Source organism: Lutra lutra, chromosome 13, assembly GCF_902655055.1.
Source record: "Lutra lutra chromosome 13, mLutLut1.2, whole genome shotgun sequence".
Lineage (NCBI taxonomy): Eukaryota > Metazoa > Chordata > Mammalia > Carnivora > Mustelidae > Lutra > Lutra lutra.
The window spans coordinates 33,460,601-33,476,387 of NC_062290.1; the positions used below are offsets into that span (position 1 = coordinate 33,460,601).

General features: G+C 38.4%; 1 protein-coding gene across 13 annotated transcripts in view; it reads left to right on the plus strand.

Annotated features, from left to right (window-relative positions):
- The window catches only part of KDM4C (lysine demethylase 4C), a 470,115-nt gene that overhangs the window by 111,938 nt on the left and 342,390 nt on the right, over positions 1 to 15,787 (plus strand). The window contains exons 7-8 of one of the 13 annotated variants that reach the window (XR_007122181.1): positions 2,529 to 2,649; positions 2,877 to 3,053. The exons of 10 other annotated variants lie outside the window; for them this stretch is intronic. Coding sequence is in view for 2 of the 3 variants with exons in the window: in XM_047699145.1 (XP_047555101.1) it covers positions 970 to 1,052 (83 nt within the window). In the remaining variant the exon portion in view is untranslated. 2 more of the 13 variants (XM_047699148.1, XM_047699145.1) reach the window with 2 other exon arrangements.

Genomic DNA, 15,787 nt, shown 5'->3' on the forward strand with positions numbered 1-15,787 from the left:
TAAAATGCCTGGCTGTGAAAGGCTAATAAATAAAAATACCCTTGATTATAAATAATCAATTTTAAGGAGTCCCCTAAGCCATAAAAAATGAAGAAATTCAGTGATATATTCTCTGCCTTCGTCCCTAACTCATGCCCTAGGTATGGAGATCAATGTATGGTGTGTCAGGGTATGTTATTTTCATCTTTCTATCAGTTGAGTTGTATTAAGAATGATTCAACAGTCCCTAAGCTTACTTTCCTCATAATTTGATGTCAGATGTCACGGTCTGTGTTTAAATATATCTGAATATTTTATGTCTGGCTATGTTCTAGGATTTTAGGCATTGGTCAATAATACATAACATACAGCAAGCTAGTGTAATTCTAATGTAGGGTGAAAGACAATTCTGAGAAGTGACAGCAGAGATTGGGAAGGGAAAATTCAGGACGGGACTATCAGCTAGCAGGGGGTAATTACTATGGAGGGAAATTAAGACTACTTTGATTCTTTGGGTGGAAGCTGAGCCAGGAAGATTGTGAATAGCTTCACCTCGACCTGTTTGAGCCCAAAGTACTTGGCCTGGGGAGTCCTTGATCTATGCCTGTGTGGAAATGAAATGGAAAAAGCTTGATCATTACGTAGTGTACTGTGTTCAGGAGATAGAATAAGGCACTTGTTTAGGGGAACCACCATCCTTCTCAAGATTGCGATCAGTGTACATTTCCTGGTGCTCCTCTGGAGTGCTCCATGGAGCTCTGTCTCTCCTATTATGGATGTTGATGGATCATGGGACACTTGGAACAGAGTGAAGCCTGTTTTGGTAGATTGTGGACATTTAGAGCTGAGTGAAGCTTGCAATGTGATAATTTTCTACCCACTCCTGAGTAACTAATTGTACAATGAGCGGTAGAACGCACAGAAACATCAGCTAAAACTTAAACCTGTGAAGTTGATGTCATACGTAGGGGTGTGGGTAAAAATTACCAGGTTTCTTCCCACATACTCATTGGTTCTTTTCATTAACAAGGTTGTTAAGAAATTTCATGTGTAAATTCAATATATCTATCTAAAAACATTTCCCACAGAAGCAATCCTTCCATATCCTTTTTCTGTGTTCTTTTCCTTACCATTTGTTTGTATGTTTGCAATATATTTTTAAGCCTGTCAGTTATATGAATATAACAAAAACCATTATAAAAACTGTATCAAAGTATTCTTGGGTAAATTTCAATTATATTTGAATGAAATTTTCTGTTGCTAATGTGGAGATGTATTCTACATGTCTGATTTCTTCATCTTTCCTCATTCCTTTCTTCCCTTCTTCATTTCTTTCCTAAATGACTAATAACTAATATAAGCTTCTCCAAAATAGTGTTTACAGATCCATAGAAAAAGCTACTAAACTTTGATTCGTAACCTTTTTTCAACGCTGCAACTTTGGTGATTTAATAGCAACAACATGTGTTCGTGTTTGTCATATTTGTCATGTGAGATTAGGATTTAAAGGGAGTTTTTAGTGGGGCGCCTGGGTGGCTCGGTCTGTTAAGCGTCTGAACTCTTGATCTCAGCTCAGGTCTTGATCTCAGGGTTGTGAGTTCAAGCCCTGCCTTGGGGTCCACAATGGGGATGGAGCCTACTTAAAAAAATAAAAAAATAAAAGGAATTCCTTAGTAACAGCTAATATACTGGAAAATGTAAACCAGTTGACAGTTTGCAAAAATTTTCATCTGAAGGAAAGAACACATATTTTTAGAGTATATCTCCTTTATTTCTAAAACAATTTAAAAATTTAATTATTATTATGGGAGGTCAGATTAATTAAAGTATAATATACTTACAATAAAAGCCACTCCCTTTAAATATACAGTTCAGTGAGTTTCGACAAATATGTACTGTGGTGGAACTACCACCATCATCAAAATATAGAACATTTCCAATTCCTCGAAAAGATTTCCTTGTGCGGTTTCTCAGTTAATCCCTCCCCACAGCCTTTGGCAACCACTAAATCTGATTTTTGTCCCTAGAATGTCATAAAAATAGAATTTTATAGTATGTAAACTTTTGTGTCTTTTTTCACTTAGAATAATGCTTCTCATGTATGATCACTTTTCCATTGTACACAGGACATGAACCTGTATTCACAGGTTGCACCTGGTCCTTGAGAACACTTATGGGTTTCTGCACTTTCCGTGCTATACAACTCCTTGCAGTACTTTATAGTCTTAGCAAAGGTTATTATGGGATACTTTTAGGGCTTCGAGGCTCCTTTGGGATCTCTGGAGTACATGCATTTTATAATGCTAGCTTTTCACCCTGTTTCATTTTGCTTGTATTGGAATAATGGTTCCAAAGACTATCCTCCTTGCTTACCACTATATGATATCTTAAAAAGTAAACAAAAATATTATCTTTAGTTTCCTAAGGAATTGGCACCTAGCAGTGTCCTATCTTTGTAGATAGTATAAATGAGGTATAGACTCTAAAAATCAAGTTATATTTCTATATGAAATTATGTAATGTGTGGGCTCTGCCTCAAAATAATACAGAATGGAGAAAATGGGTGGCAATATAGAAGAAACAAGATGGACCATGAGCTGATGATTGTTGAAGATGGGTGGCGTGTATGTACATGGAGGTTTATTATACTCTTTTACTTTATGTTTGACAGTTTCTATAATTTATTTATTTATTTATTTTTTTTAAAGATTTTATTTATTTGTTTGTCAGAGAGAGAGAGAGAGAGCGCACAAGTGAGCACAGCCAGAGGCAGAGGGAGAAGCAGGCTCCCCACAGAACAAGGAGCCCGATGTGGGACTCGATCCCAGGACACTGGGATCATGACCTGAGCCGAAGGCAGCGGCTTAACCAACTGAGCCACCCAGGCGTCCCGACAGTTTCTATAATTTAAAAAAAAGAGAACATAGTTCACTTCACAATCAAAATACATAAATAAATAAATAAATAAATAATCAAGTTACAGAAGAAACCTATTAAAAGTTTTGTTATTGCTCTTCCTTTCTCTTGGTTTCCTCTTAAAACATACAATTAAACTCTTTTGCTCCTTGGAGACTATGCAGGATTGCAGTATGTTCTAATATGAATATTTATTTAATATTGAATATTTGTTTGTGAATATTTACTTAAATGTTTGGAATATTTATTTAAATATTGAATATTCAAAATAAATATTTATTTTTTAAAAACATTAATTTTTATTATTTTGAATATTTATTTAAAACAGGTTATGTATTCTTACTATTTAACAGTTTAGTGGAAACATAGGTTGTTTTTCCAAACTATTCTTTCAGTTTCCTACCTCCAAATCACATACCATTTCATTGGGAGTTTATTGATTTACCTGTCACAGAAGCCCTAATGTGTCACTTGTAGGGAAGAGTTGTATGGAGGGAATAAGTTGTAAAGTGGTGTCCTTACCAGTATCCATTGCTTAGAGTGTAAAAGAAGTGATTATCTTCTCAGTTTGGTCTTTCTAGCCTACAGGGTTTTTACATTGAAGCCCAATTGTGAGTGGTCATTTGGAATCCAGACCTGAGTTTTGATATTTAATTTTAAAACAACAGTGTTAGAGAGCAGATGGAAGAATCTACAGGTGAATACAAGGTTAAAAATAAACCTGTATAGTTTAACTCAGGTTGTGCTTGACGATTAGAACTCCTTTTTGAGGGGGATGTTTGTTACTTTGTGACTGGAACGGTTAGGTTTAGGTTAAAGGGCCGAAGGGAGTGATGCAGGTTTTAAGGCTTAGTACCCATTGACTTTTCATGATAGCACCCCAGTCAGTTCTCTAGGTCTCTTGGAATTGTGATTCCCTCTTCTTAGCTAGCAGGCTGCAGAGGTAGTGGAGAAGGTAGATTTGTTGAACTAACATGAGGGCTGGAGTCAGTAGGGTAGAAGTGAGTAATAGGGATAAAAAGAATGGTTACTATTTACTGAAATTTACTCTGTGTCAAGTATACCAACAGTTTGTTTTTTAAATCAAGATAAAATTCACATAACATAAACTATTAACCATTTTGAAGTGTACAATTCAGTGACATTTAGTATGTTCTTATTATGCAATCATCACCTCTATCCAGTTCCAAGAGAATTTCATCACCCTAAATGGAAACCTTCTATCTATTAATTGGTCCCTGCCTTTTCTTTCCTGTTTCTCCCTAATCCCTCACAATTGCTAGTGTGCTTTCTGTCTAGGAATTTACTAATCCAGTAATTTTAGTATACATGGAATTATGCAATATGTGATGTTTTATGTCTGTCTTCTTTTACTTCTCATCTTTTCCACTTTAAAGTATGTATCAGTGGTTCATTCTTTTTTATGGCTGAGTAATATTACATTGTGTAGATATATATCACATTTTGTTCATCCATTTATCAGTTGATGGACATTTAGGTTGCTTCCACCTTTTAACTATGGATAAGTTTTTTGAGCATTATCTTGTTGGATTCCCATAATGATCCAGTGAGGACAGCTACTATGGAAAAAAGTATGGAGTTTCTTCAGAAAATTAAATATATAACTACTGTATGATCTGACAATTCCTCTTCTGGATATATATCAAAGGGGAATTAAATCATTGTCTGGAAGAGATATCTGCACTCTCATGTTCATTGCAGTGTTATTCACAGTAAGCAGGACATAGAAACAACTAAAGTGTCTGTTGACATTTGAATGGATAAAGCAAATGTGTTATATATGAAGACAATAGAATATTATTCAGCCATAAGAAGGAAATTCTCCCATTTGTACCAACATGGATGAATCTTGAGTACATTATACTAAGTGAAACAAGTCAGACAGAAAGACAAATACTGTATGATCTCATGTGTAAAATCTAAAAAAACTGAACATATAGATACAAAGAACAAATTAGCGGTTGCCAGAGGTGGTGGGCAAGGTGGGGAGGAAATGGGTAATGGTGGTCAAAAGGTACAAACTTACAGTTTTAAGAAGGGTAAGTTCTAGGGATGGACTGTATAGTATGGTGGCTATAGTTAAAACTGTATTGTATATGTGAAGGTTGCCAAGAGAATAGATTTTAAAAGTTCTTATCATACACACAAAAAATTCTGTTTGAGGTGATGGATGTTAAGTAAACTTATTATGGTAATCATTTCATAATGTGTACATGAATCAAATTCTTTCTCTGTATACCTTAAACTCACACAATGTTACATGCCAATTATAGCTCAGTAAAGCTGGAAAAAGACAATCCAGGAAGGAAGATAACTCTATGGATGAGGAAACTGAGGAGCTGAGAGATCACATGACTAGTCAGAGCTACCTGAGTGTTGGATTTGTCTTTGGAATCCATGTCTCAGCAAGGCTCAGCAAGTTCTTAACAGCTATTATTCTCTCTTGTTTTGCTGGCCATGTGGACAAAGTGAGGGTGGTTTTAAATGTTTCAGGAGGAGGAGCAAGATGGTGGAGGAGTAGGAGACCCTATTTCAACTGATCTGCTGAATTGAGCTAGATATCTACCAGAGCACTCTGAACATCCATGAAATCAGCCCGAGATGTAAGATTACACACTTCTGGATCTCTATGGGGGCAGAGGATCACCAATGGAGAGGTACAAAGGAGTTGGGAGTGTGTGGACAGATGTCGGAGGATAAACAGAAGGGGGACGGAGCCAACAGAAGCAACCCATTGGAAAGTAATGTTAAAGTGCCACAATGTTAAAGTGCCCTGAGCTTGGGGACCAGCAATAGCTTGGGGACTGGTGGCTGCGAGACCGGAAGGAACTGATAACAGCACTGTAACAGAACAAAGGGAATTAAGGGACAATTGTTGGGACCTGGTGGCCACAGGTGCAGACCTATGCCCACAGTCCCAGGAGAGCTGCAGCCACTGCTCATCGGTGTAGGCCACAGTCAGCAGTCCCTGGGGCTAGTGGCTGCTGCGGCCACCACAGCCACTTCCACAGCCTCCACCATCATAGGGATGAGGGCATATGGCATGGGCTTGAGTCAGTGGTCCCTGGGCCTGGCAGCTGCCGTGGCCACCACAGACGCCTCTGCCTCAGACGTGGATGAGAGGACCCGCCGGGGACTTGAGTCAGTGGTTTGGGACTGGCAGCTGCTGGGACCGGGCTTGCCTGGAACAGTATTGCTCATGGTTTTGGTGGCACGGTGGTACAGGGACAAACGGGGCCTCAGGTGACTGACTACTGAGATGGTGGCTGGGGGTGCGTACCACCTGTGGGAGACTGCATTGTTCAACAGAGTTTGCAGAGTGGGGAGTCTGTGTGTTTTGAGAGAGGAGGTGTTCCACTCAGAAAGGAGCAGGCTGTGGCTTCCCTCTGAGGTGGAAGTCTGGGTGCAGCCAGTTTACTTTGCTCTGACCCTCCTTAAAGGCAGGAAAAGCTGCCAGAGAACAAAAACCTCCAGAGAACAAAAGCCGGAAAACCGGTTTCCATGGAGACCAGCCCTTTGATAGGGAGCAGGGCAACTCCACCCAAGCAGGACTGATGGAAAAACAATGAGGCAGGTCCCTCCCACAGAAGACAAGTGGAAGGCAAAAGAGGACAATCACAACAGGGTTTCCATAAAACTATTAAAACCCCAACATCAGGGGAAGACAATATATTAAGCTGCCAGTATTGCCTCACGGCCTGTATATTTCTTAGATATAACTTTTTTCTCTCTCTTTTTAAATTCATTCTCATGATTATTTTTCTTTATTTTTTTTTACCTACTTACCATTTCAACTAGATGTTTAATACAACATATTACATAGTAACTTTATAACTTGAACTTTTTTCATACATACACATTTTTTTCTTTTTCTTTTATAAGGATATAGATATAGATATATAGATAAAAGTGTCAATGTAGTCCTTTTTTCCCTATTCAGTACTATCTCTATATATACACCAGTTTTAATTTCCCTGTATCCCTGGAAAGTTAAGTCCTCTAACAAAGATAATAAGACACACCCAGGAAGAACTGAAGTACCCTTCCTCCCCCACATCGAGGGATTATAACCACCTTCCCGTCATCCCCCTTTTTTATTTTGTGTTTTTAAATTTTCTTCTTTTTTTGTTGCTCTTTGTTTTTGTACTTTATAAGTCTTATTCTTGGGGTTCATTTTCTTTTTTTTTTTTTTTCTTTTGTCATTTTTTTTTGTTTGTTCATTCTTGTTTTTGTACTTTATAAATCTTACCCTTGGGGCTCCTTTTGGCTTTTTTTTTTTTTTTTTCCTTTGGTGGTGACTTCTGATTGCTCTGAAATTTTCCAGGTTGCAACTTGCCTGGATCATGGTTGATATTTTCAGCTATACATCCCCTCAACCACCTATCACCAAAATGACTAGGAGGAGGAACACCTAACAGAGGGAAAATTCAGAGACTGTGACCTCTGCCACAGAACTATTGGATATGGACATAAGCAAGATGTTGGAAATAGAATTCAGGGTAACAGTTATGCAGACAATGGCTAGATTGGAGAAAACCATTAGTGGCAGCATAGAATCTCTAAGGGCAGAAGTGAGAGCTGATCTGGCAGAACTTAAAAATGCTATCAATGAGATTCTATCAAATCTAAATACTCTAACAGCTAAGGCAAATGAGGCAGAAGATCGAATTAGTGATCTCAAAGACAAACTGATAGAAAAGAAGGATCAGGAGGAGGCCTGAAACAAACAGTTTAGAAGCCATGAAACATGAATTAGAGAAATAAATGATGCCAGAAACATTCTAATGCCAGAATTACTGGGATGCCTGAGAGGGTGGAAATAGAGAGAAGACTAGGAGATATAGTTGAGCAAATCCTAGCTGAGAATTTCCCTAATCTGGAGAATGGAACAACTGTTTGTGTCCTAGAGGCAGAGAGGACACTCACCCAAGATCAACAAGGGTAGAGAGACCTACTGGCATGTGATTGTGAAATTCATGAATCATAAAATCAGAGAAAATGTCTTATGGGCAGCTAGGGGAAAGAGATACCTTATGTACAAAGGGAGGAACATCAGAATAACATCAGACTTGTCCACAGAAACCTGGCAAGCCAGAAAGGGCTGGAAAGACATATTCATGGCACTGAATGAGAAGAACATGCAGCCAAGAATACTTCATATGACAAGGCTGACATTCAGAATGGATGGAGACTGAAAGAGCTTCCAAGACTGGCAAAGACTAAAAGAATATGTAACCACCAACCTGACCCTACATGAAATATTGGAGGGGCAGTTCTATAAAAGAAGAAAAACTTCAAGAGTGATATAGAACAAAAACTTACAGAGACAATCTATAGAAACAAGGTCCTCACAGGCAACATGATGACAATAAAAACATATCTTTCAATAATCACTCTCAACGTGAACAGCGTAAATGCTGCCATAAAACAGCACAGGTATGATGATTGAATAAAAAGACAGGATCCATCTGTATGCTGTCTACAAGAGATGCATTTTGAACCTAAAGATACATCCAGACTAAAAGTGAAGGGATAGAGTAACATCTTTCATGCCAATGGACCTCAAAAGAAAGCTGGGGTAGCGACTCATATTGGACAAATTAGATTTTAAGTTAAAGATATAGTCAGAGATACAGAAGGACACTACATCATTCTTAAAGGGTCTATCCACCAAGAAGATCTAAAGTTGTAAATATTTATGCCCCCAACATGGGAGCAGCCAACTACATAAGCCAACTGTTAATAAAAACAAAGAGACATTGATAAGAATACATTAATTGTAGGGGATCTTAACACACCACTCTCAGCAGTAGACAGATGAGCTAAGCAGTAAAAAACAAACAAGAGCTTTGAATGACACTTGGACTTCATAGATATATATAGAACATTTCACCCTAAAACAATGGAATACTCATTCTTCTCAAGTGCACATGGAACTTTCTCCAGAATAGACCACCTAATGGGTCACAAATCAGGTCTCAACTGATACAAAAAGATTGAGATTATTCTTTGCATATTCTCAGACTAAAGTGCTTTGAAACAAACTCAATCACAAGAAAACGTTTGGAAGGAATTCAAACACTTGGAAGTGAAAGTCCTGCTCAAGAACTTTTGGATCAACCAGGAAATCAAAGAAGAACTTAAACAATTCATGGAAACCAATGACAATGAAGACACTTCAGTCCAAAACCTATGGGATACAGCAAAGGCATACCTAAAGTGGAAATACATAGCCATCCAAGCCTCACTCAAAACCATTGAAAAATCCCAAATACACAAACTCTCTTTACACCTTAAAGAACTGGAGAATCAACAACAAATAAGGCCTACCCTGTGCACAAGAAGGGAAATAATTAAGATTAGAGCAGAGATCAATGAGTTAGAAACCAGAGATACAGTAGAACACATCAACGAAACTAGAAGCTGGTTTTTTTTTGAAAGAATCAATAAGATCAATAAGCTGCTGGCCAAACTAATCCAAAAGAGGAGAGAGAGGACCCAAATTAATAAAATTATGATGAAAGGGGAGAGATCATGACTAACACCAAGGAAATAGAAACAGTTATCAGAAATTATTATTAATAATATATGCCAATGAGTTAAGCAACCTAGATGAAATGGATGGATTCCTGGAAACCCATTAACTTCCAAGACTGAAAGAGGAAGAAATTGACAACCTGAATAGACCAATATCTAGTAATGAGATTGGAGCAGTGATCAAAAACCTCCCAAAAAACAAGAGCGCGGGACCTGATGCATTCCCTGGGGAATTCTACCAAACACTCAAAGAAGAAATAATACCTATTCTCCTAAAGCTATTTCAAGAATAGAAACAGAAGGAAAGCTCCAGACTCTTTCTATGAGGCCAGCATTACACTAATCCCCAAACTAGGCAAAGACCCCGTCAAAAAGGAGAATTTCAGACCAATGTCCCTGATGAATATGGATACCAAGATTCTCAACAAGATCCTAGCTGATAGGATCCAACAGTACATTAAAAAGATTATCCACCATGACCAGGTGGGATTTATCCCTTGGATGCAAGTGTGGTTCAATATTCACAAATCAATCAATACGATAGAACAAATCAATAAGAGAAGAGACAAGAACCGCATGGTCCTTTGAATTGATGCAGAAAAAACATTTGACAAGATACAGCATCTGTTCCTGATTAAAATGCTTCAAAGTATAGGGATAGAGGGAACATTCCTCAACTTCATAAAATCTATCTATGAAAATCCCACAGCGAATATCATTCTCAATGGGGAAAAGCTGAGAGCCTTTGCATTGAGATTAGGATCACGACAAGGATGCCCACTGCCACTACTGCTGTTCAGCATAGTACTAGAAGTCCTCGCAACAGCAATCAGACAACAAAAAGAAATAAAAGGTGTCCACTTTGGCTAAGAAGAAATCAAACTCTGTCTCTTCACAGATGACATAATACTTTATGTGGAAAATCCAAAAGACTGCACCCTAGTCTACTAGAACTCATACAGCAATTCAGCAATGTGGCAGGATACAAAATCAATGTACAGAAACCAGATGCTTTCTTATACACACTAACAATGAAACTGTAGAAAGGGAAATTAGAGAATCATTTCCATTTAAAACAGCACCAAAAACCATAAGATACCTAGGAATAAGAGGTAAAGGATCTATACTCAATGAACTACAGAACACTCATGAAGTTGAAGAAGACACAAAAAGATGGAAAAGCATTCCATGATCATGGATTCGAAGAATAAACATTGTTAAAAATCTGTGCTGCCTAGAGCAATCTATCCTTTCAGCGCCATCTGGCGTTTTTCAAAGTACTGGAACAAACAGTCCTAAAATTTGTATGGAACCAGAAATCACCCCATATTGCCAAGGAAATGTTGAAAAAGAAAAACAAAACTGGGGGCATCATGTTGCCTGATTTTAAGCTTTATTACAAAGCTGTGATCACTCAGATAGCATGGTACTGGCACTAAAACAGACACATAGACCAGTGGAACAGAGTAGAGAGCCCAGATATAGACTCTCAACTCTATGGTCGAATAATCTTTGACAAAGCAGGAAAAAATATCTAGTGGAGAAAGGACAGTCTCTTCAATAAATGGTGCTGGGACAATTGGACAGCTATGTACAGAAGAATGAAACTTGACCATTCTCTTACACTCATACACAATGATAAACTCAAAATGGATAAAAAACCTCAACGTGAGGCAGGAGTCTATCAAAATCCTAGAGGAGAACATAGGCAGTAACCTCTTTGACATTGGCCACAGCAACTTCTTTCAAGATCTGTCTCCAAAGGCAAACGAAACAAAAGCAAAAATGAACTTTAGGGATTTCATCAAGATCAAAAGCTTCTGCACAGCAAAGGGAACAGTCAACAAAACAAAGAGTAACCCACGGATTGGGAAGAGATATTGACAAATGACATTACAGACAAAGGGCTGATATCCAAGATCTATAATGAACTCCTTAAACTGAACACACACAACAGATAATCACATCAAAAAATCTGCAGAAGAAATGAACAGACCCTTGTCCAAAGAAGACTTAAAATTGCTAACAGGCGCATGAAAAAATGTTCATCATCATTAGCCATCAGGGAGATTCAAATAAAACTGCATTGAGATGACACCTTACACCAGTTAGAATGGCCAAAATTAACAAGACAGTAAAGAACATGTGTTGAAGAGGATGTGGAGAAAGGGGAACCCTCTTACACTGTTGGTGGGAATGGAAGTTGGTGTAGCCACTTTGGAAAACAGTGTGGAGATTCTTCAGAAAATTAAAAATAGGGTGCCTGTGTGGCTCAGTGGGTTAAGCCTCTGTCTTGGGCTCAGGTTGTGGTTCCAGGGTCCTGGGATCGAGCCCTGCATCGGGCTCTCTGCTCAGCAGGGAGCCTGCTTCTCCCTCTCTCTGTGCCTGTCTCTGTGCTTACTTGTGATCTCTCTTTCTCTGTCAAATAAATAAATAAAATCTTTTAAAAAAATTAAAATGTATCTACCCTGTGGCCCTGAAATTGCACTACTGGGTATTTACCCTAAAGATACAGATGTAGTGGGGCGCCTGGGTGGCTCAGTGGGTTAAGCCGCTGCCTTCGGCTCAGGTCATGATCTCAGGGTCCTGGGATCGAGCCCCGCATCGGGCTCTCTGCTCAGCAGGGAGCCTGCTTCCTCCTCTCTCTCTGCCTGCCTCTCTGCCTGCTTGTGGTCTCTGTCAAATGAATGGGTGAAATCTTTAAAAAAAAAAAAAAAGATACAGATGTAGTGAAAAGATGGGCCATATGTATTCTAGTGTTCATAGCAGCAATGTCCACAGTAGCCAGACTGTGGAAAGAGCCAAGATGCTGTTCAACAGACGAATGGATAAAGAAGATATGGCCCGTATATGCAATGCAATATTACTCAGCCATCAGAAAGGATGAACACCCAACTGTTGCATCAACACGGATGGGGCTGGAGGAGATTATGCTGAGTGAAATAAGTCAAGCAGAGAATGTCAATTATCATATGGTTTTACTTCCTTGTGGAACATAAGGAATAACATGGAAGACAGTAGAAGGAAAGGAAAAGTGAAGGGGGGGGAATCAGAGGAGGAGATGAACCATGAGAGACTGTGGGCTCTGAGAAACAAACTGAGGGTTTTAGAGGGGAGGATGGGTGAGCCTGGTGATGGGTATTAAGGAGGGCATGTATTGCATGGAACACAATGAATCTTGGAACACTACATCAAAAACTAATGATGTATTGTATGGTGACTAACATAATACAATAAAAAATCAGTAAAACAAGAAAAGAAATAAAACTTATAGAGATAATAAAAAAATATTTCCAACAATTAGCTCTTTGGTCTAAAACTTAGCTCTCCAATTTATACCAGTGAAGAAGTGTGTGTTTGTCAAGGGTGTTAAAGGAGAGAGGAAGGTTGGTGCTCAAATAAGCATGTGTGTTAAGCACCAGTAAGAGGGGATTTAGTAAGATTTATATGGAATCCCATAGCATAGTTTGCACCTTGTAGTCTGACTCTCAAATGCTCCTATCAAAATATCCCTATAGAAGAAGATTCTTTGGGTGCCTTGGTGGCTCAGTTGGTTAAACATCTCCCTTTGGCTCAGGTCATGATCTTGGGGTCCTGGGATCAAGCTCCACGTGGGGCTCCCTGCTCTGTGGGGAGTCTGCTTCTCCCTCCCCTCTCTGTACCACCCCCTCACATGTGCTTGCATGCTCTTTCTCAAATAAATAAAATCTTTAAAAAAAAGAGACTGAAACCCATCTCCCTACAGCACTCATGCAGATTTTGTATCTTGTTCCCTTAATGTGTTTGTTTTTATGTAAGAATAAAACAAGTGACCTAACGTGACAAGAGTAGATCCTACAGAATTATGAGTCAGGTTTATTCTGTGTGTTCTACATATAGCATATTAGTTAGAGACCATGGAGTGTGAGGTGTGGCAGTGGGATGCTAGCTGCTATTTCCACAACTAGATGATTGAAGGTTCAATGTAAAACTTTTTCTTTATTTTAATTTTTTTAAAAGATTTTATTTATTTGACAGAGATCGCAAGTAGGCAGAGAGGCAGGTGGAGAGAGAGGGGGAAGCAGGCTCCCTGCTGAGCAGAGAGTGCGATGTGGGGTTCGATCCCAGGACCCTGAGATCATGACCCGAGCTGAAGGCAGAGGCTTTTAACCCACTGAGCCACCCAGGCGCCCCTAAAACTTTTTCTTTATTGGAACTTCTTGATTTCCAATATTGTGGAAGAGCAGATAGTTGCACTGTGTGACTGGTAAACTGGAAAATTTTATGGACTGTTACAGTAGTAACATTAAAATATAACTTCCAGAGAGTACTTAATCTAAATAAATTATTCAAAACTTATAAAAGAGAATGTCAAGAAAGCAAATATTAGAGTAGAAAAAATGATTCTGAGAGGCATATTTTGAAGAACTTGTTTGCAGAAGTTTTAACACATACTATCTTTTTTCTTTTCTTGGTGACTCTTCAAAAACTTTGTCTTAAGTTGAATTTTTACTTAAATATTATCTTTTCTATCCACATTACTGTTGTTTCTTTATGCAAGTGACCCCAAAGTTGTTTTTTTATTTTACTTATTATTAAATACACCAACATTTCTTCAGCCAGCATAATTCTGAGTTTTTGAAAATACTATCATTTTGTATCTAATAGTATTCTGGCTATACTGGGTTGTTTATATGTTGATAAAATACTTTTCATAGACTGTGGGGTGAGGTGAATATGAACCATGTATTCCTGCAGATATTTTGAGGTAAAACTCATTTTGAGGCACATGCTTGAGCATAATTTGTGCTGATTATGAGGTGTTTTCCAGTAATGTAAAATATAATTCTGATGGCCTGTTGTAAATACAAATTCTAAGCCAAAGTTTTTAATACGCTGCAAATTACCTTACTTCAGTGGTTTTCCAATTTAAATTAACTTATGACCAGTCACCATATTGTTCAGGTCCTGATTACAAATCTGTATCAAAAGAAAATTGAATAGACTCCTCTTTCTTCATTGATTTTAATTTAAAAGTGAATTCATTTAGGATGCACAGAGTTACAGATTTCAGAAGTTTGATAAATCCATTTGAATTGTAGTATTAAAAATGTTTCCATAGGTTGTGTGTTTGGGGACCACCCTCCTGTGCTTTACTGTCTGTGGTGTAAGACTCAGCATGTCTTATTGTGTAGATATGGCCATTACATTAGTGTGGTATTTTCTCTCCATTAACTGAAATCTGCATTTTTTTTTCATAGGGTTGTTTATTTGGTATAATGTTTTATTTTCTATTTATATATAGTATATATTAACCATATACAGAGGGCTGCCTCAAGTGACCATATAGGACAAAATGATTCCTTTTATTCCTATTGGTATTGTAGGGAATGGTAGTATTTCTTTTTCTTTTCTTTTTTCTTTTTTAGAGAGACAGAGAGTGCGCGTGACTGTGGAGGCAGAGTGAGGGGCGAGAGGGGCAGTGGGAGAGGGAGAGAGAGAATCTTAAGCAGGCTCTATGTCCAGCATGGAGCCCACTCTCACAACCATGAGATCATGACCTGAGTGAAATCAAGAGTCAGATGCTTAACCGACTGAGCCCCTGGAATGATAGTATTTCTGTTATTTTCTTTGCCATATACTTTTAAAATTTCCAGCTTATTTAAAAAATTCAGATGCAGATGCTTAAGCAGAACATCCTACCTTTTACAGGTGGTTCCTTATACCCTAATGGCTCTTTCCTGGCTAGTTGATCTGTTTCCTTCTGATGATCACATACTCCATGGTGGCATCAATAAGTCCTATTTATTTATATTTTTTCTTTTTCATTTATTTAAGATTTTATTTAATTATTTAACAGAAAGAGATCACAAGTAGACAAGAGGCAGGCAGAGAGTGGGGAAGCAGGCTCCCTGCTGAGCAGGGAGCCTAATGCAGGGCCCGATCCTAGGACCCTGAGATCATGACCAAAGCTGAAGGTAGAGGCTTAACCCATTGAGCCACCCAGGCACCCCTCTTTTTTTTTTTTAATTTAAATTCAATTAGCCAACTTACAGTACATAATTAGTTTTTGATGTAGTGTTCAATGATTCATTAATTGCGTATAACACCCAGTGCTCATCATATCACATGCCCTCCTTAATGCCAATCATCCAATTACTCCATCCCCCCACCTACCTCCCTTTCCACAACCCTCAGTTTGTTTCCCCCGGACTCAAGAGTCACTCATGGTTTGTCTTCCTCTCTGATTTCTTCCCATTCAGTTTTCCCTCCTTTCACCTATGATCCTCTGCGCTGTTCCTTATATTCCACATATGAGTGAAATCATATGATAACTGTCTCTCTGATTGACTTA